At 14.4% G+C, this 20,434-nt stretch overlaps 1 protein-coding gene across 1 annotated transcript, besides 38 other annotated features; it reads left to right on the top strand. All coding sequences in view use genetic code 6, as the record gives it.

Annotated features, from left to right (window-relative positions):
• Window positions 1-146: 146 nt before the first annotated feature.
• Window positions 147-186: a microsatellite.
• Window positions 187-1,096: 910 nt separating this feature from the next.
• Window positions 1,097-1,161: a microsatellite.
• A 63-nt stretch (window positions 1,162-1,224) lies between these two features.
• Window positions 1,225-1,288: a microsatellite.
• A 696-nt stretch (window positions 1,289-1,984) lies between these two features.
• Window positions 1,985-2,090: a microsatellite.
• Window positions 1,985-2,117: a microsatellite.
• A 405-nt stretch (window positions 2,118-2,522) lies between these two features.
• Window positions 2,523-2,611: a microsatellite.
• Window positions 2,536-2,607: a microsatellite.
• Window positions 2,612-3,505: 894 nt separating the features above from the next.
• Window positions 3,506-3,555: a microsatellite.
• Window positions 3,515-3,563: a microsatellite.
• Window positions 3,564-3,596: 33 nt separating this feature from the next.
• Window positions 3,597-3,663: a microsatellite.
• Window positions 3,664-6,236: 2,573 nt separating this feature from the next.
• Window positions 6,237-6,309: a microsatellite.
• A 53-nt stretch (window positions 6,310-6,362) lies between these two features.
• Window positions 6,363-6,413: a microsatellite.
• Window positions 6,363-6,426: a microsatellite.
• Window positions 6,366-6,425: a microsatellite.
• Window positions 6,427-7,020: 594 nt separating the features above from the next.
• Window positions 7,021-7,064: a microsatellite.
• Window positions 7,028-7,072: a microsatellite.
• Window positions 7,030-7,072: a microsatellite.
• A 1,139-nt stretch (window positions 7,073-8,211) lies between these two features.
• Window positions 8,212-8,253: a microsatellite.
• An 84-nt stretch (window positions 8,254-8,337) lies between these two features.
• On the top strand, window positions 8,338-11,400 carry IMG5_106430 (hypothetical protein; the record flags this gene model as incomplete). The annotated part of the gene is made up of 4 exons (XM_004035029.1): window positions 8,338-8,340; window positions 8,693-8,840; window positions 10,240-10,286; window positions 10,384-11,400. The coding sequence occupies 4 exons, from the start codon at window positions 8,338-8,340 to the stop codon at window positions 11,398-11,400; spliced, it is 1,215 nt and encodes a 404-aa protein (XP_004035077.1).
• Window positions 9,158-9,227: a microsatellite.
• Window positions 9,753-9,787: a microsatellite.
• Window positions 9,760-9,809: a microsatellite.
• Window positions 10,293-10,357: a microsatellite.
• A 154-nt stretch (window positions 11,401-11,554) lies between the features above and the next one.
• Window positions 11,555-11,595: a microsatellite.
• A 36-nt stretch (window positions 11,596-11,631) lies between these two features.
• Window positions 11,632-11,705: a microsatellite.
• Window positions 11,642-11,704: a microsatellite.
• Window positions 11,706-12,240: 535 nt separating the features above from the next.
• Window positions 12,241-12,316: a microsatellite.
• An 809-nt stretch (window positions 12,317-13,125) lies between these two features.
• Window positions 13,126-13,173: a microsatellite.
• A 725-nt stretch (window positions 13,174-13,898) lies between these two features.
• Window positions 13,899-13,970: a microsatellite.
• Window positions 13,911-13,972: a microsatellite.
• A 743-nt stretch (window positions 13,973-14,715) lies between these two features.
• Window positions 14,716-14,770: a microsatellite.
• Window positions 14,771-16,174: 1,404 nt separating this feature from the next.
• Window positions 16,175-16,828: a microsatellite.
• Window positions 16,829-16,870: 42 nt separating this feature from the next.
• Window positions 16,871-16,925: a microsatellite.
• A 271-nt stretch (window positions 16,926-17,196) lies between these two features.
• Window positions 17,197-17,250: a microsatellite.
• Window positions 17,216-17,268: a microsatellite.
• Window positions 17,269-17,550: 282 nt separating this feature from the next.
• Window positions 17,551-17,620: a microsatellite.
• A 511-nt stretch (window positions 17,621-18,131) lies between these two features.
• Window positions 18,132-18,206: a microsatellite.
• A 974-nt stretch (window positions 18,207-19,180) lies between these two features.
• Window positions 19,181-19,228: a microsatellite.
• Window positions 19,186-19,228: a microsatellite.
• Window positions 19,229-20,434: the final 1,206 nt, after the last annotated feature.

The following is a 20,434-nucleotide window of genomic DNA, read 5'->3' as shown; positions in this document are numbered from 1 at the left end:
AATTTCATCATTTTCATTTAAACTTATATAATTTTTTTTTTAATTTAATTTTAAAGTGTTATCTTTTAACAAGAAATCATTATCTATACTTACGTTTGATTAAAAAAGTTTATAATTAGATAAAAAGCTATCATTCTTTTCTGGTATATTATTTTAATTATTATTATTATAAAGATTATTATTTTATTAATCGTTTTTTTCGTATATATTTTTCATAGAATAAATACTATTAAAATTAGTATTAAAATTATTATTTACATATTAAACCTGTATATTATTTTAGAAATTACATTAACTCATTTATTTTTTATGAATATTACTCTTTTCATCTAAATTTTCTTTATTTTTATTTATAAATGATTACTAAAAACTTTAAAATTACTATTAATATTTTTATTATTATTATTAATCAGACTAAATTTATGATTATTTAAGTTTTTCTCTTGATACGACATATTCTTGTTTATTTTTTACAATTTTTTCAAACTCTTTATTTTATTATTCTAATTAATTTTAATAAAAATGCTATTGTTCTTATAATTTTTATATGTAAGTGTTTTCAACAACTTCTATTATTTATTTTTGATTAAGTCCAATTAAAGAATTCATATTCAAATTTCCAAATTAAGTCTAATTGCTATTATTTAAATAATTAAAATTACTATTATTACATTCACTACTTCTCAAAGAATTATTAATTATGATTGAATTCTAAATCGACTTATTATTTATTTCGTTATCTTATTATTAATATAGTAATCTATTTTCTTCTTATAAATATAAAACTTATTATTTTAAACGTTCACAATCTTCAATAATCAATTATTAGTTTTATTTTGAAAGTTAAATCTGTTCTAAATATCGTTTTTATTCTTCTTCAACTTACTCGAATATTTATTTTCTATTCAATTCATTAATATTAATTTGATTTAGTAGTTCTTTTTAAATTTTTTCTTTTTTTTATATTTCTTTCGAATAAAGTTATTCATTTTCTTTAATTTAATTTTCTAAATTCTATATTTTCTGTTATTAATTTTATAAATTTTCTTTTTTTAAAATAAAATTATATATAATAATATATTAAGTATAAAAAAAAATATTATATATTATAATATATATATATATATATATATATATATATATATTTTATTATATATATATTTTTTTACATTCTTCTTATTCTAGTTATTAATAAGATTAAATTAATTAAAAATTTTTTTAATTTAAATTTTCTATTTATTATTATAAATCTTCTATTTAATTAATAAAGTTTTATTTTTATTATAAAAATTCATTATTTTAATTTTCTAATTCCTTAATTTATTAATTAGCATTTTCTTTTATTTATTCAAATTTTATTATTTTTTCATCATAATTAAATTAATTATTTTCTTTTTCTTTTTCTAAATTGTATATTTTTGCTTAAAAATCAATTTAAAGTTACTCCTTTTCTTTTTCAAAATTACTCAAATTCATTTTTTCTATATTTTCTTAATTTTTTAAAATTTATTCTATCTTTTCATTAAATTCCTTAGTTTATTTTAAACTTTAATTCTATTTTTCTTCATTTTCTTCTTATATTAATTTGCTTTTTAATTCAAGAATTTCCCTTTCTTTATAATAAGCATTTCTATTTTCAATAATTAAATTCTAGAGTTGTTTTATGTGATCTTATAAAGTAGAAATTTCTTATTTTTAAGCTTTTTCTTGTTTCTAAAAATTCTTAACCCTTTCTATTAATTCACAATTACCTTATTTTTATTTTTCCAATTATTTTTTATATTCATTTTCAATATTTTATGTATGGGCGAGATTTTTCTTCAAAATAAGTTCATTTTAAGAAATAATAAGATTTAATTTCTCTTCGTTTTTATCAGTTTAGTTATTTATTTATTCTTTTAGATTCCTAATTTGCCTCTCATAATTAATTTCTTTTTCTGAGAATTATTCTTGGCATAATTTAAGATCTTTCTCATAGATTTATTTTAAATCTTAAATTTCTTACATATGCTTTTCGTTCAAATCTTAAATATTTTACATATTTTTTTCATTTAAATCTTAAATTTCTTACTTATATTATTCGTTCAAATTTACTTTTTCTTCTTCTTTCTTTTCATCGTTAGAAGAAGTTTCCAAAAGCTTAAAAAGTTCCTAATTTTGGATGTTTTTTTACCTAGATTCTTCCAATTCTAATATTAAAAATTCAACTTTTTAATTTAAAATTGCAATTTCTTTTTCAAAATTTGCTATAGTTTCTCTATGTTGTTTTTTTAAGCTGTTTATTTCATTTTCTAAAAGAATTATTTTTTCATCTTTTTATTACATTTATTCATTATTATAAGGTTTTAATTAGTTTTATTATTCCATTTTTTATTGTACTTTGAATATTTATTTTATTTTATTTTTATAAATGTAGTTTTATTTTTGTTTTTTTTTTTTGGGATTAGTTTTTTTAAAAATATAAATATATAAATTATTATTTAAAATATATTATTTTAATTATATTTTTGATTTATATGCAAATATGTAAATGATTATAAATATATATAAACAAATATAAATATATATATATATATATATATATTATCCTATATATCTATATATATAAATAAAAAATTCTATAAATGAAAATATAAATGATTATAAATCTTAAAAAAAAATTAAATTTAATACATTTCAAATTTTACACTAATTACATTTATAAAATATAATTTTTTATAATTATAATTTGATTTTTTTATTTTCATCAACTTTATCCCTTGTATACTATTATTTTTATAATAAAAAATAATTAAAATTGTATCAATTAAAAAAAATATACTATTATAATTTAAAAGTTTATCAATTAAATCACAATGTGTTAAAATCATTCTTCTACAGCAATACCTTTTTAGTTATAATTCATCCAATGCTGCTCTTAATTATTTTTACATATATATTTATTATTATTATTTTTATTTGCTACTTCATATCTCTTTTGTTTGGATTATCTTCACTAACCATTTACAAAAAGTCATTCCACATATGACCTACAACCTATTTTTTTATATTTAATATTTAAGCATATATAAAATTATATATAAAAAAAAACTTTGCCACAGGTAAAACATCTAACAGGTATAATCATTTTTTTTGGTAAATAATATATAATTAATTAATTTTATATTAAATATTTAGTATAAAAAAATTATTTATAATTATATTTAAAAAAAATATAATAATAATAATAATTAGAATTAGAATTATTGCATATTTAATATTAAACAAAAAAAATATTTTTATTAAATATATAAATAAATTAATTATATTAATTTTCAATACATTTTATTCTATTATTAATAAAATAATAATTTATAAATTAAAAATATTTATAAAAATTGATATAATTTTATTTTTTTATTAGATATTTATTTTTATTTTATTTATTTATTAATATATATAATATTTAAATGTTTTTAGTTTTTATTTTATTTGATTATTATATAATTTTTAAAATAAATTTATAATTAATATATTAAATTATTAATTATTTAAATATATTGATTTTTAAATTATATTATTTTATTTTAATTTAAAAATTCTTTTTTGAATTAATTTAAATTAATAAAATAAATTTATTATTATAAATATTAATATATATAGATAAATTAATATTATAATAAAATATTAAATATTAATTTAAAATCTAATAATACATATTTTAAGTTAAATATATATTATTTATTAGTTTATTTTATAAAAAAAAATATAGAATATGATATTTAAATCTATATAATGTATTTTTCTTAAAAAAAAAAAATATTTAATTTAATGATATTTAGATTTATAAACAAAATAGAAAAAAATAAATATTGTTTTTTAATATTTTTACAAATTTTATTAAATAAAAATATTTTTTATATGATAAATTATTAAATAATTTTATTTTTAAGTAAAAAAATTAATAAAATAAATATTTAATTTTAAATTTTTAATAATAAAATATATTTATAAATAAAAAATAATACATATTATAAATTAATAGTATAAAACTATAAATTTAAACATGATTTTGTTTATAAAATTAATTATAAAAATAACTTATTTTTTTTATTATTATCATATCTATTTATATCATTAAATTTTTTAAAAAAAATAATGACAAAAACATAAAATATATATATATTTTTTTAAATACGTATTTATATTTATTAAAAAAAGTTATTTTTAAAAAATCTTTAAATATTCAAAATATTATTTAATATGATATTAAATGTATATCTATTTTTTTTAAAAAAATTAAAATTATTAATAAAATTCTACAAAATTCTTCAAATAATATTTATTTATCAAAATAAGCAAAGAAAATATAAAAATAAATATAAATATTGTAATATTATATTATAAAATTCTAAATATTAAATTTTTAAACAATCATAAGTTTAAATTTTTTCTGTATTTGTTGTTTTTAAATTAAATTAATTAATTTAATAACAAAAATAAAAAGAAAAAATCTGGAATAAAAAAATAATTTCATTTAAATAAAAATTTTCAATTTAATAATTTAAAATTTCCTTATTTATATTAAATTAAATAATTTAAAATTAAATTAAAAAAAAAAATTATAAATATATTATTTAACTGAATATATTATTAACCTTACACTTTTTAAAATAATTAATTTAAATAACATTTAAAATTTAATATATATATATATATATATAAAAATATAACTTTGTTATAATAAAAATTATTTTACAAATATAATAAAAAAAATGAATTTAATTAAAAATAAAGAAAACTAAAACATAAACATTCAGAAATTTGAATAAAAAGCCACATAAATAACATTTTCCTTATAAAAAATTCAATATTTGTTAACAGATTAAAATGAAAGAAGATCCTCATGGGATTTTATAACAAAAGAATATAAATTTCTAACTAAAATAGTATCCGATATAAATTATGATTTGACTTCTTTTCAAAAAAAAGAAGAATCAATGAAAATAGAATCCGTATCGAATGACGAATAAGAATATTTTTCCTAAAATTAAGTATCAAATACAATAGAATCAGATGAAAAATAAACAGAAAATCAACAAAATACAAATAGGAAGGTAAGAAGGAAGAAATATTCAAATAGTTTACGCAAAAAATTAATCTAAGAGGCTTAAAAAGATAATATTTCATATAGAAAATTATGTAAAAAATATGGAATTAATTATGGAACTGCATATTATTTATTACATTCATAAAAATATCAATTAAAAAATAATAAAGAGAAAGATAGTAATTAAAATAACGGAAATCAAGATAATTTAAGACCTACTAAATACAGCGATGAATATAAATTTTAACTTTTTAAAGAAATTTAATAAGGTTAATCATATAAAGATATTTCCGAAAAATATCATATTTCTTATGAAACTTGTTATTATTTAGTTAATACAATGAAAAATTCATAAAAAAAAGATAATAATATTATTTTAAATTGACTAAATAAGAAAAAATATATACTCAAGTAAAATAATTAATGACATATGAAAAGAAAATTATAAAATTTATGATATTTTCTTAAAATATTTTTTTGTTTGAATATATATATATATATTAAAAAAAAAAAAATATATGTAAATATATATTGTATATTTAAAAAATAAAATATAATAGAACCATTTTATTTTATTATAAATATAATACTAAATATCATAATTTATTATCGGCTCCATCTCTTTCAACTTATTTTATTTATAAGTTATTCTCATCGAAGTATCATAATCTGTCTCTTTTAAAATATAGGGGAAATTAATTATTTGATCCCCTCTTATGTTACTATGACTTCTTAAAATATTGCAAATTTAAACTTTGAAAGGGAAGACCGTTATAACCATCCAGGTAGTACACAACTGTAGTGTTTAGACAATAAAATCTTATTTGAGCTGGATAATTAAAGTGTACAGAATAAACCCTTTCCTTTTTATGAAATGAATATAAGGTGGATATACCGAAGATGTTTGATTTGGGTAAAACAACCATGAATAGGGTAAAAGAAAGCTTTAATTAATCATTACCAACTTAACTGATTTAATAGTTATTTTCTAATTTAATATAATTATTAATTTTTATGAGACATTAAATCTGTTTTTAAATAAATAGATATTGTGATTATTAGTGTGTAATATTTAAAATAAATTTTGCTTAACTTTTTAATTTAATAATAAAATATTAAACACAAAAACCTTCAAATATTTATAAAAATATATTTAAATATATATATATATATATATATATTATTTATTTATTTATATATAAATATTTATATATATATATCAATCTTAAAAGACATATAAGTCGCACTGGGCTATAAGTCGCTTTACATATCGATTATTTTTTTAATTATTATTTATTTTAATATTTTTTTAATTATTATTTTTATTATAATTTTTAGTAAATGAATAAACATTAAAAGATATTTTTATATAGATTTTTGTTTTATTTTATTTTATATATTAATATTTTAAAATTAAAAAATACATATATAATAAATAATTTTGTTTAACATATTTCATAAATTTTAAATAATAGTGATATTTTTCCATATTTTTTTTAATATATATTATCTTATTATAATTTTTAAAAAATTATTAATTTTCTAATTTTCTATATATATTTTTTATTATAATTAAATTTTAATATAGAAATATTAAATATTTTCATTTTTCAAAAAAAAAAATTTATTAATAAATAAATATTTATTTAAAATAATTTATATATAATTTTTGATTTCTTAATATTTAAACAAATTCAAACTGTTATTTTTTCTAAAAGTTAAGGTCCTCCAATTTATATCGTTTTATTATATATTTCTCCTAATTTTTATTTTGATTTTACAAGTTCTTATTATAAAAAATCAATAGTTTTTTTCATATCATCCATTTTTTATAAAGATTTTTCTTATTTTTTTAATTCTTTATTTAGATCTAATATTAGATTTTATTTTAATGTTAATTCGTCCTTTTTATTATTATTATTTAATATAAGATATATCTATATATATATTATTATATATATATATATATATATATTTTTATATTTACATTTAGAATTTTATATTATTTATACAAATTTTCAATATTCTCTTCATCTTCTTGCGCTTTTTCAACATATTAATTTATAGTTTGTTCATAATTTTAAAGGTTATTTCTTTCTTAATCTTCTAATTATTGCATTTATATTGAAATTTCTTCATTTTCTTTTTAAATTTATTCCAAATGTATTTTTAATAATTTAATTTCTTCTTCTTTATTTTACTAAAAATTTTCTTTTTCTGAATTTTATTTTTCTTATTCTTTTTCTTTTTAATAATTAAAAATTTATTTTTTTAATTTCAAATTTTCTTCATTTATTTTTTTAATATTTAATTCATATTTTTAGCATTTATCAAGCAAAATTTAATTTTCTTTTTTTATTTTTTTATTTCTTCATCTCCTTCACTTTTTTATTCTTTTAAATTTTTAATATCTCTCATCTAAATATTAACTTCCTATTCTGTATTTAAATTATTCTCAAATATTTAACCTTAATAATTTCCTTATTATATAGCCGAAGATTATACACTAATTTATATTTAATTTTATTAATTTAAAAATAATAATAAAAAAAAAACCTCATAGCGTCAAAATCTACTTAACCAATTAATTAAATTTACATAAAAAATTCAAAAAAAGCATTTTTATCTGGACATTTTTATAATTTTAATTATTCTTGCTTTTCTTTTAAAAAATTATTTGCATATGAAGCTAAATCTAATGAACATTATCCTGCAACTTTTTAACCTTTTGTACTATTTATAACTATAGTAAAAGTTGTCTTTATTATATTTTATTATAGATTTTATTTAATAAATTATTAATACTTTTTTTTCCATATAATACTATTTCTCAACATCTAAATATAAATTTGTTTATAAATTTAATTTTTCATTAAAATTAACAATTCCATTTTCTAAATTAGATGGTTGACTTTCAAGTTTTTTAGTTCCTAAAATTAAATTTGTATTATTTATAATTATAAATAAAAAACCTCTTTTCCACAAAACTTATATTTAACAAGGAAAAGAAATTGCTAAAATAATTTTTTAAAGACTTATAATAAATTAAAATTTATACTCTTTTATATTTTAACTCATATTATTTAATAAATTTCAATTAAAAATTTATTAAGATAAATAAATAAATTATTTATATTAAATTATAATATTTAATATTATATATAAATAAAATATTTTTGAAACAATACAAGAATGTAAAAGTTAGACAAAATTGACGATTATTTTCGAATGAATAAAACATTTTCAATATGGTTAAAAAAAAAGAAAAAAAAAAATTTTGAAGATATTTCAACAAATAAAGCATATAAATATTTTGCCAAATTTGTTAAAAAATGGAATAAAAAAAAGTTAAAATCTATATTTTATGATTAGGATAAACTACTTTAAAAATATGGAAATTTATTGAGTTAAAAAGATAAATGGAAAATTCAAATTTAAGATTAATTTTAAGAATATGATTTTTCCAAAGACGATAAAATTCACTAAGAAATTTTTAAAAAACCTATTGAATAAATGGACATAAATTTTAATAAAACTAAAAATGAACTTAAATATGATTAAGAATAATAAATAGATCTATAGAAAATTCATAAAAAATAAGAGGCTAGAAAAAACTAAGAATTGTTGGATGAACTAATACCTAAAAAAATTGGCAAGGAAGCTATTTTGGAAAAAAAGAGAGGTCTTAATAGAAATTTAAATGGTCCTAAAGATGACATGGATGAATTCGAAGATTCTTTTTTAATGGGAGGTAGTGAAAATTGTTTTTAAAAAGTAAAATAAAGGGAAGTTTAAATGAAAGAAGCCAGAGTTTATGAAATAAATTAGAAAAAACAATAGTATTTATAAAAAGAAAGTTAAAATATAGAAAAAGTATTAGATAAATAATCTTATTTAAGTAGGTTTAAATGATAATAATATATAAACTCAAAAAATATATTAAAAAAAATTTTATTTAATTTTTTTATATTGAATGTATAGATTTAGTTTTTTTTATTAATATTGAATATTTTTAATAATTTTATATTATTTGTAAAAATAAAAGAAAATGAACTTATTTATTATTATTAATAATAATAATAATAATAATAATAATAATAATAATTATAATAATAATTATAATAATAGTAATATTAATTACATATCTTATATATAAAATTTTTTATTATTTATTATTTACAAAGATATACAATTATTTTATAATTGTTTTTAAATATAAAGATAATCTTTTTTTTTAATTGTATTTTTCTTAAATTTTTATATATTTATTTTATAATATAATATATATTTTTTGATAAATTTTATCAAAACATATATAAAAAAAGTATTTTTTTTTGTTTGAATTAAGAAAAAAATAAAGAATTTTTCAAATAAACAGTTTCTTATTTTTTAATATATATATATATATAAAAAAAAACAGCATTTTTAATAAAAAAAATGGATAATAATTTAAAAATAAATATATCTTAAAGTGTAAAAAAATTTATCTCATTCAACTAGGCCATAAACTGCAATTTAAAATAGTTTAATACATGATTCGTTAACACAAAAATAATAAAATTTAAGGGAAAAATTTACAAAAGTAACATGTGTTAGTCCTCGATCAATATAAAAGTTGAAAAAAGACAGTTAAAAAAATTGTTTTTCTGAATTTTAAAAAATAAATAATGATAATAATAATAATGTATATAATAATAAAAATTTAAATAATAATAGTAATATTAATAGAATAAACCCTAATAATGTAAATAATTCAAATAATATTCGAATAACTAATTCTTTAGCCGAATATGCTTTTGAAGATTTAATGGATAAAGAAATGAAAATATCTGAAGAAGAATATTTAGAATTCAAACGAAAATATCATCGAATGGTTTTTGATAAAAAAGGAAATTATTTATATACTAAATTAGAACCATAAACCGAAGATTAACAAAGATCTATAAAAGAAATTTTTTAATCAAAAAATACTTCGTAAAAATTACGAAAAGGCCTAAATGAACACCAAAAAAATTTTAAACCTGAAAAAATTATAGGAGTTTTGGTTAAGTCTTCATAAGAATAAGCTAGTATGCATCCAAGGAAAAAAGCTATATAAGAAATTAAAGAAAAATCATTTAAAACTTTAAATGAAATGTTAAATTTAAAAGTTAAATAAAAAATAATTGAAAATGCACAGAATGAAATTTAGAAATCAGTAAAAATATAATATTTATATATATATATATATATATATATATATATATATATATTTATTTATTTATATATTTTATTAAACATATATAAATTAATAGGCTGGTGAAATGATTTCTGAAGTTGAAAAATTATTAAGAGAAAATGAAATTTTAAGAAAAGAATCCGAATAATTAAAAGATACCATAGTTGAACTTTAAACTTAGAACGAAAACTAAAACTGGAAAAACTCATGTTTCAAAAAAGATATAGATTAAATAAACACTTAATTTAATGTTTTAAAGAAAGACTCATCTGAATTAGAGAAATTTATTCCCTAATATCTTTTATTACATTCTAAATTTCCTGAACTAGATTCTAAATAATTTATAAATAAATACGAAAAGTTAGAGAATTTATGTTTGGAATTGAATAAAAAAATAACTGAATTAGAAGAAAAAAATATTATGATAGAAATAGAAAAATAATAAATAAAGGAAAAATTTGATAAATAAATTGATTAATTTAGATAAAATGATACTACTAGAGATAAATTAATGAAATTAAATTTAGAAAAATTAAAAGAAAAAGAAATGGAATTAAGAGATGCTGAAGAATATAAAATTAATTATATGCTTTTATAAAAAAAATTATAATAAGTTTTTATTAAATGGCATTCATAAAGTAAAGAAGTAATTAAAAATAAATAAATATTTATTAAATTTTTATATATCTTTTATATTTAAAAGGTTTATCCTCTAGGAAAAAAAGATAATGGTCCACAAGCTGAAATTAGAGATCCAATAGAAATGCTTAAAACAATGGAAGGAATTGTAAAAATTTCCACTGCTGATAAATTATAAGAATATTTAAGAAAAATTATTGTTTCAGCTAATATTTTATAAAGAAAATATTTACCTGAATCTGTAAATGAAAAATTTGAACCTGATAAAATATATGCCAGAATATTAAAACTCATTAATAAATTAAATAGTGAAAATTACAAATTAAATGCTCAAATAAAATAACTAAAAAGAGAAAATGAAAGCTATGAAGGAGGTGAAAATAAGAAAACTGAAGTTAATAGTAATGATAATTCATATATTTAAAAATCTCTATCAAAATTTCATGATAATTGACATTTTTTTATAAAAAAATAAAATATAATTACTTTTTTTTATAGAATTTACATATATAATATCTCAAAAAAATATATAATATTTATATATATATTAATTTATGATTTTTATAAAAAAATAATTAACATAATATTAAATTACATTATTTATATATTTAAATAAGCATATAAAAATTAATATAACATATAAAATTAAAATATATATGAAAATAAATTAAAATTTTAATTTTAAATAATAAATAATATATAATATATATATATATAATATATATATATATACATATATATATATATATTTATATATAAATAATGCAAATTTTTTTCCACAATATTTTTAAGCAATTTTTTTTTATTTTTTCCTAAAATTATCTATTTATAAATTTTCATTATTTGAAATTAAATAAAAACAATCTTCTATTAAATTTAAATTCTTAATATTATTCAATTATTTAAATTAATTTAAAACATAATTTTAATAGAAATATATAAAAAATAACTAATTTAAACAAAGATTACATAATTGGCTAGATAATATGAATATTTATATTACTAACCCTTCTTAAAAAATAGATGATTACTAAAATTTAAAAGAAAGAGTTTCAATTTACATTAGTGAATTTAAATAATGTTAAAGATTAAAAGCTAATAGTTTATATATCTGAAATTCCCCAATTATACAAAGAAAATAAAATAAGCTTTTATTTTGAAAATGTTTTATTTTTAAATTTAAAAAATAATAACATATAAATTTTTAATATACTAATTTTTTATTTTATAAATAATATCATATACATATTTTTTGAAATTAAAAAAAAGCACACTTTTTTAATTTTGAATTCAAAAAATAAAAAAAATACCTTCCAAATTTTATAAAATAAAAAAAATACATTCCAAATTTTATAAAATAAAAAAAATACTGTTTAAAAAATAAAAAAAAGAAAAAGTAAAAAATGAAAATATCTATAAATTCAGGAAAAACAGAAGACATTCTTTTACAATTTGGTGAAAACTTTAATATTCTTCAATAATTTCAAGATTTCTATAACTAATGCCTTGAAACCGATATAGAAGTATAAAAAATGCCTTACTTAGAGTATAACTAATTAAAATTTTACACCATAAAAAGAAAAAAAGATCAAAAAACAAAAAAATGTAGTGATAAAAGCTAACAATCAAAAGCATTAAGTGATATATTTTAAAAATATGGCCTTAATGAAGAATAATAAATTGAGAAAAATTAAAAAGAATATGAAGAAATTATAGAATAAACATTAAAATTAAATATATTATACTATAACAGATAATAATTTAGTCAATATAATACCTTGGAAGAATTAACTAACTAAATAGTTAAAAAAAAAGAATAAAATTGTAAAAATGTACTACTTTTAGAAGACATTAAAGACATGTTTATTTCATTATAATTGCAAAATTAAATTTTATAAATGACAAATGAAGAATAAAAAAATGGTTTTTTAAAAAAAATTTTTATCGATTCAGAATAAGAAAATATTGCAACAGATAGTGATTTATAAGATTGGTTATGTTAATTAGGAATTTTATATGATATAGACTAGAAAATTACTTATGGTTATAAAGAAAGTTAAGAGTATTTAAATTAATGTGTTTAGTCCATTATTAAATCAAAATATAAAAAATAATTAGGAATGTACGATACTAAAACAAAAGAAAATCTAGAATTAGCTACAGCAGAAGGTAAATAAAAATATATATATATATATATATATATATATATATATATATATATATATATTTATTTCTTTTTTTTTATTTATTTTTAAAGGTTTAAATGGATTTTATGAATAAATTTGGATAAAAATGCTAATGTCAATTAATTAAATAAGTGAAAAAAAAGCTGTAGGGATAGCTAAAATATATAATAGTTATAAAAAATTAATGAATGCTTATTTAGAATTATAAGGTATTTTTTTTTTTTTGAGAATTATTTATATAAATAATAATAATTTTTTTCATGTTTTTTTTATTTTTTAGAAGAAAAATTAAGAGAAAAATTACTAGTTAATATAATTTATAAAGGATAAAAAGGCAAAGTAGAAAAGAAATTAGGAAAAGTACTTTCTAAAAAAATATATAATATATTTGTTAAAGATGATACTTAATATTTAATTTCATATTGAAAAAAAAAAAAAAAAACATAAAAGATATAAATAAATAAAAATTTTTTAATATAAAAGAATAAAAATATCATGAAAATAAAGCTGGTGGATAACTTATTGATTTCGAATATACAAATTTTAAATTTGGTAATTATTTTATATATTCTAGTGCTTAAGAATCTATTTATATAGCTTATTACTTTTATTCGTTAAAATCAGCATAATAATCAAAATCTTATTATATATAGTTATTATTTTATTATAATTCATTTTTATTCTAATTAATATTATTTTCATATAAGTTATTTTATTACGCATAAGTAGCTTATTATTATTAATTTTAAATTAAATTATCTTATATTTATTTTTAATTTTATTATTATTATTATTATTATTTTTTAATCTTATATTATTTTTTGATTTTATTATTATTATATTTAAAGCATTTTTTTTTCAATTTTTATATTTGATATTTCATTATCTGAATTTTTTTGTTATAAATAAACATTTTATTTATAATCATCATTATATGATATTTCTTATGCTTCTTCAATATTATGTTGTACTTTTGAATCATCTCTTGTTTATTAAAATTATCTTCTATTTTTAATCTTAAATTATCAAATAATCTTTTATTATATTAAATATTAAATACAATATAATATTGCAATAAATATATAATATTTACTATTTTCTGCAATACGAATTTTACCAAATAAGTTTATTTGTTTTTAGATATTATATTTATGTACTTTTTATTGGATCTTCTATGTATTCTTTTTTTAATAAAAATAAAATGTTTTCTAATATTTGTTTTAGTTACTTTTTTCATGTTTATATCTTGGTTTTCCTATAGTCTATTTTTTATCATTATATAATTCAGTAATTATTCTTTAGTTTTCATTTCCTTAAGATTTTTTATTTAATTCATTATAAATATCTTCAAATCTTATTTTTTTTATTTTATAAATTAACTAAATAATTACTTAAGAATATTTTATTATTTATTTATAATAATTTCATTATTTTCTTTTAAGTTAATTCGCATTAAACTTTATGTTGAAATTATATTTAAATTTTAAATTATAGAAAAGTTTAAATATTATAAATAATTTTAATCTCTACCAATAATAGTCTATTAAAAAAAGTAAATATATATATATACAATTTTTTTTTTTTATATATGTAAATATATATATATATATATATATATATTTATATATATATATATATTTATTATTTTTTAAATAATTTTTAAATAATTAAGAATTTACAAAATCTTATTCATTTTATGGTTACTAATTCGAATATTATTTTAAATTATTTTATATTTATTAATTAGGTTAAACTTCTTCGAAATCACCAAAATTATCATCATTTTCATAATTATGTTTAATTTCTTATTTTTATATATTTTTTTCTTTTTCTTCTTATGCTTCTTCGAAATCTCCAAATTCTTCTTCTTCTTCTTGATTTTTACATTAATTTGTAACTTCTTCTTGCTAAATATTTTATTATTATTATGGTAATTAATTTTGATTTTAAGGCTATATTTCATTAAAATCACCAAATTCATCTTCTTAATCTTATTCGTTTACTTACTATACATTTTATTATACATAATCTTCTTAATTTTAAGTTGTTTCTGGAACATCTTAATAATTTTGATTAATTTTTGTATGTACTTATTCGAAATTGCCAAACTCATCAAAATCATCTTGATTATTATTATTATTTAATTAATAATTATTTTTTCTTATTATTAATTTTCTTATTAAATATTATTAAACTCATTATTTTAATTTTTATATAAATCTTATTATTATTCTTGAATTTTTTTTCTTAACTCTATATTAAGATAATTGATTATTATTATTTTGTACATTAAGATTCTCCGAAATCTCCGAAATCAAAATCGTCATTATTATCAGTCTATTATTTATTTATATTTTCTTTATTTTAAATATTATTATCATTAACTTTTTCATGTTTTTAAATATTTTAAATTTGTTAAAAATTATCAAATTAATTATTATTTTAAATAATTGAATTTTCTATATTTTTTATATTTATTTATTTAAAAAGAAAATCATCTTAACATTCTATATCTTCATTTTTATTATTATTTTCTTCAAATTCATTTTAAATTTAATTAGTTTATTCAATATTAGGTTATTAATTATATTCAGAATTGCTAATATTATTATTTTTTTCTTTATTTTAATTATCATTATTATCAAATTCTCCAAAAAGTTCATCTTCATTTTAAGAATTTTGATTATGATATATATTTTCGTTTTTTTATTAATTAATATGTTCTTATTATAAAGGTTCTTAATGAATTTATTAAACTTAAAATTCAGCTTTATCTTAATTTAGATTTTATTATTTTTAAACATATTATTAATTATTTTCATTTATTTATATTTAATCTTATTAAACATTTTGTAAAAATTATTAATTATTTTAATTTTCAAACAAATCAAATTCATTTTAATTATTTTCTAATTAATTTATTAAATTTTATTCGTTATTTTAGTTTTAATTTATTTAATCTTTGTTAATACTTTAAAAAACTTAATTTTAAACATTATTTCCAAATTCTTAATTTTAATAAAAATCATTATATTATTAATATTATTATTATTATTATTCTTATTATTATTATTATTATTATTATTATTATTATTATTCTTATTCTTATTCTTATTCTTATTCTTATTCTTATTCTTATTCTTATTCTTATTCTTATTCTTATTCTTATTCATTCATTTATTCTTATTCATTCATTTATTCTTATTCTTATTCTTATTCTTATTCTTATTCTTATTCTTATTCTTATTCTTATTCTTATTCTTATTCTTATTCATTCATTTATTCTTATTCATTCATTTATTCTTATTCTTATTCTTATTCTTATTCTTATTCTTATTCTTATTCTTATTCTTATTCTTATTCTTATTCTTATTCTTATTCTTATTCTTATTCTTATTCTTATTCTTATTCTTATTCTTATTCTTATTCTTATTCTTATTCTTATTCTTATTCTTATTCTTATTCTTATTCTTATTCTTATTCTTATTCTTATTCTTATTCTTATTCTTATTCTTATTCTTATTCTTATTCTTATTCTTATTCTTATTCTTATTCTTATTCTTATTCTTATTCTTATTCTTATTCTTATTCTTATTCTTATTCTTATTCTTATTCTTATTCTTATTCTTATTCTTATTCTTATTCTTATTCTTATTCTTATTCTTATTCTTATTCTTATTCTTATTCTTATACTTAATATATTTATTATTATTATTTAAATTATAAATCTTTTTAACTTTAATTATTTATTTCTTCTTAATATTATATTTATTTTTCATATTTATTTTCTTCTATATTATTAAAATTTTCATTTTCATTTTATATATCTTATAAATAATTTTAATTATTCTATTTTAAATTTTCTCTATAATCACTTAATTATTATTAATCTTAATTATTATTTTAATTTGCCTATTATATATACTAAATATCTTCTTTAATTTCTTATTATAAATCATTATTTTGTTTTTAATATTAATTTTTAATATTTTATTAATCTAATCCTGATTCATTTTAATTAAATTATTATGTAATATCATTATTTTAAAAATTATCGTTATTATTTTTTTATTAATTTATTTCTTATTTTATATTAATTTCATTTTAATTTTATTTAAATTCGTTATTATTTTATTAAGGGGTTTAGAAATCACTGAATAAATCAAAATCACCATCATTTTGATTTTTTTCGATATTTTAATTACCATTATTAGTATTATCTTATTTATCTTGCTGATATTTTTCTAATACATTCAAGTTTATCGGTTTTTATTGTTATTATTAATTATTTACAATATTGGCATCTTAGAAATCATCGAAAAGATCAAAATCTTCTGGTTGATTGTTTGAAGTCATATCTTATAACTTTAATTTTTCTTTTTTAATATGAATTATTTTATTTTATAAATAAATATTTTTTAATAATAAATATATTATTACTATATTTAATATTAAAATAAATTATAATTCATATTTTTAAATAATAATTTTTTTTTTTTTAAATAATAATAAATATTGATTTAGCTAAATTTGTTTTTTTTATTATATTTATATATTTATATATTTAAAGCTTTTTATTTAAATATGTATTCTTAATTTTATTTAAAAAAAAAAAAATATATATATAAAATATTAAATTTGATACCATAAAAAATAATTTATAAATCTCATATTTTATTATTAGAAAAAAAAAAAAAAATATTTAAATAATTTTTATTTGTTTTTTTTAGAAAAAAATATATAATAAAAAGAATTAAAAATAATATTAAATATATTCTTCTGTTTAAATATTATTCATCCTGTTAATTCCTAATTTTTTTTAAAAACTTCCATTCTTTTTCTAATAGGTTCGTCTTAAACTTTAAGTTATTATTCATCATATTTTTCAGCGAATTCAGAAGATTCTTTTTCTAAAATTCTTTCTTCAATTAAATTTTTATTTATAGTTCTTCCTTTTAACTGAAAAATATGAATATATATATATTTATATGCATAAAAAATTATTTATTATATATTTTAAATAAATATTTAATTTTATATATATATAAACTAATATTATATTTTATTATATTTATTTTTAATATACCTTAAACTTCATATAAAGACATTATACAGTTCTTTTTAACATTAATCTTTATTATTATCTTCCTTTTGCTGTAATAACTCTCTAAGCTTCTTTAATTTCTTTATATCCTGCATTATTTTAGATTAATTTTTATCTCATAAAATATGCCATAACCGGCGCACTTTTTCCCTATAACATATCTTTATACATATCTTTTACACTTTTTTCCTTTAAATAAACTTTTATAATTGAAGTTTATCTATGTTTTGTTCCTGCTCTCCCTTTTCCTCTGTACCAAATTCCTTATGTTTTTTTATGTCTTCCAATTTGTACAGAATGGATGTATAATCTATTTTAATCCATTTATTTCACTCGTGCTTTTCTTAAAGTTTTTTCCAAAGCCTCTTAAATTAAACCTGAAGCTTTGGTTCTTATGGATTGCAATTCTGTCAAAGCATCATATACGTGTTTTCTTCTACATAATCTGGCTGGTAGCCATAATCTTTTTATAGAACTTTGAACATCTCGTGTATAAGAACTAACTAATACAGGCTATTCTTTTGGTAATACTTTCAAAAAAATAGGATCTTCGGTCTATTATTATATTATAAGAGGGTACTGGGTTACAATTTATTATTTTAAGTCTGCATTTGTATGGATATTGGAGTTTATTTTAACTTTTATGTGATTTAATGGATTTCTATCATTTGATGAGATTTATTTTATTTGAACTTCTTTTTAAAATTGTTATTTTTCTAATTCTTTTTGTAGTTTTAATTATTCATAATTTTCACCATATTATTTTTTTATTTCGAAATCTTCACGAGTAAATACTTTTTTTGTTAAATGGTTTTTTGGGTATATAACTGTCTCTTAGTATGTTCGCATGTTGAAAGTTATTTTTTATGTTATATTAGAAGCTTAAGGATATATTTATTTTATTTTGCTTAATATCATGTGTTTTTTTTTTTTTTTGGTCTGTCTTTTCTTTTATTTTAAATTTATTTTAATTTTAATTTTTTTTTATTTTATGTTTAATATATAAGATAAGATATCTTATTTTTATTTTTAGAAAATAAATATTATTTGATTAAATTATAGAATACATGCTTATTTTATAAGTTTATAGTATTTATAAATATTTTATAATTAAAATAAACTTATTATTTAATATAAATATATAATAAAAAGCTTTAAAAGATTAAATAATCAAAAACATATTTAAATAATTTCATTTTTATTAAAATAAAAAATTAATTTTCTTAAAAAGTTATTTAAATTTAATTTTTTTGTTTAAGCAAAAATATAAAAAATAATATATTTTTAGTAATGGACTTAAATTAATTTATTAATAAATTAATATTTTATCTAAGAAATTAAAAAAATATATAAACTATTCAAAAATAATTTTTTTATATTTCCAAAAAAATATTAAAATTTAGATAAAAATATTTAATTTTAAAAAACTTAACTCATTTTTTTTTATATAAAGTAAATTATAGAATTTTACTATTATACTAAACAAAATAAAAATATTTAAAATGATTTGTAGTGTTATTTTTTTTAGGGTAAATGTATTTTTAATAAAATTAAATATGAAAATGGATTAAAAATAGTTTAAGAAACTTCATAAAAAAAAAAATATTATAGCATTTTATATCAATTATAAGGAGACTTATATATTATTCATAAAGATTAATAAAAATAATTTAGAGAGTTATTAATTTTTCTATATAAATAAAAAAAAATTCTTAAATTTATTTTATAATCTCACAATGGAATTTCTTTTTAAATAATTTTGATTTATCTTTGAAAATTAGATTAGAATATAATGATTAAAAAATAGGAAAAAATGTAAAAATACTAATACGGAAAAATTTATATTTTTTTCAAATAAAGAATATTAAGAAATCATATAAATATTAGAAAAATTAATAAGTGCAGGACTAAAATTGTATAAAATGTAAAATATTAAAAATAAAGGCATATATTTTAGATAAAAAATATGAATCAGTTAATTATATAATGTGAAAAAGGAGAATAAATAATAATTAATTAGAATGGAAAATAAGAGTTTTAATGTTTAAAAACTTTAGTTTTTTTTAGTTTTTTCTTTTTAGAAAAAAAGAAATATTAATAATATTTAGATAATTATAGAATATTAATTTAAATATAAAATTTAGCATTTTAATTATTGTAAATAATATTTTCTTTGATTATCATTTTTATTTTTAAGT

This window comes from Ichthyophthirius multifiliis, assembly GCF_000220395.1.
Source record: "Ichthyophthirius multifiliis unplaced genomic scaffold scaff_1120509250879, whole genome shotgun sequence".
NCBI lineage: Eukaryota > Ciliophora > Oligohymenophorea > Hymenostomatida > Ichthyophthirius > Ichthyophthirius multifiliis.
Note: the sequence above shows the minus strand (reverse complement) of the source record. Positions and strands in the feature narration are given on the sequence as shown.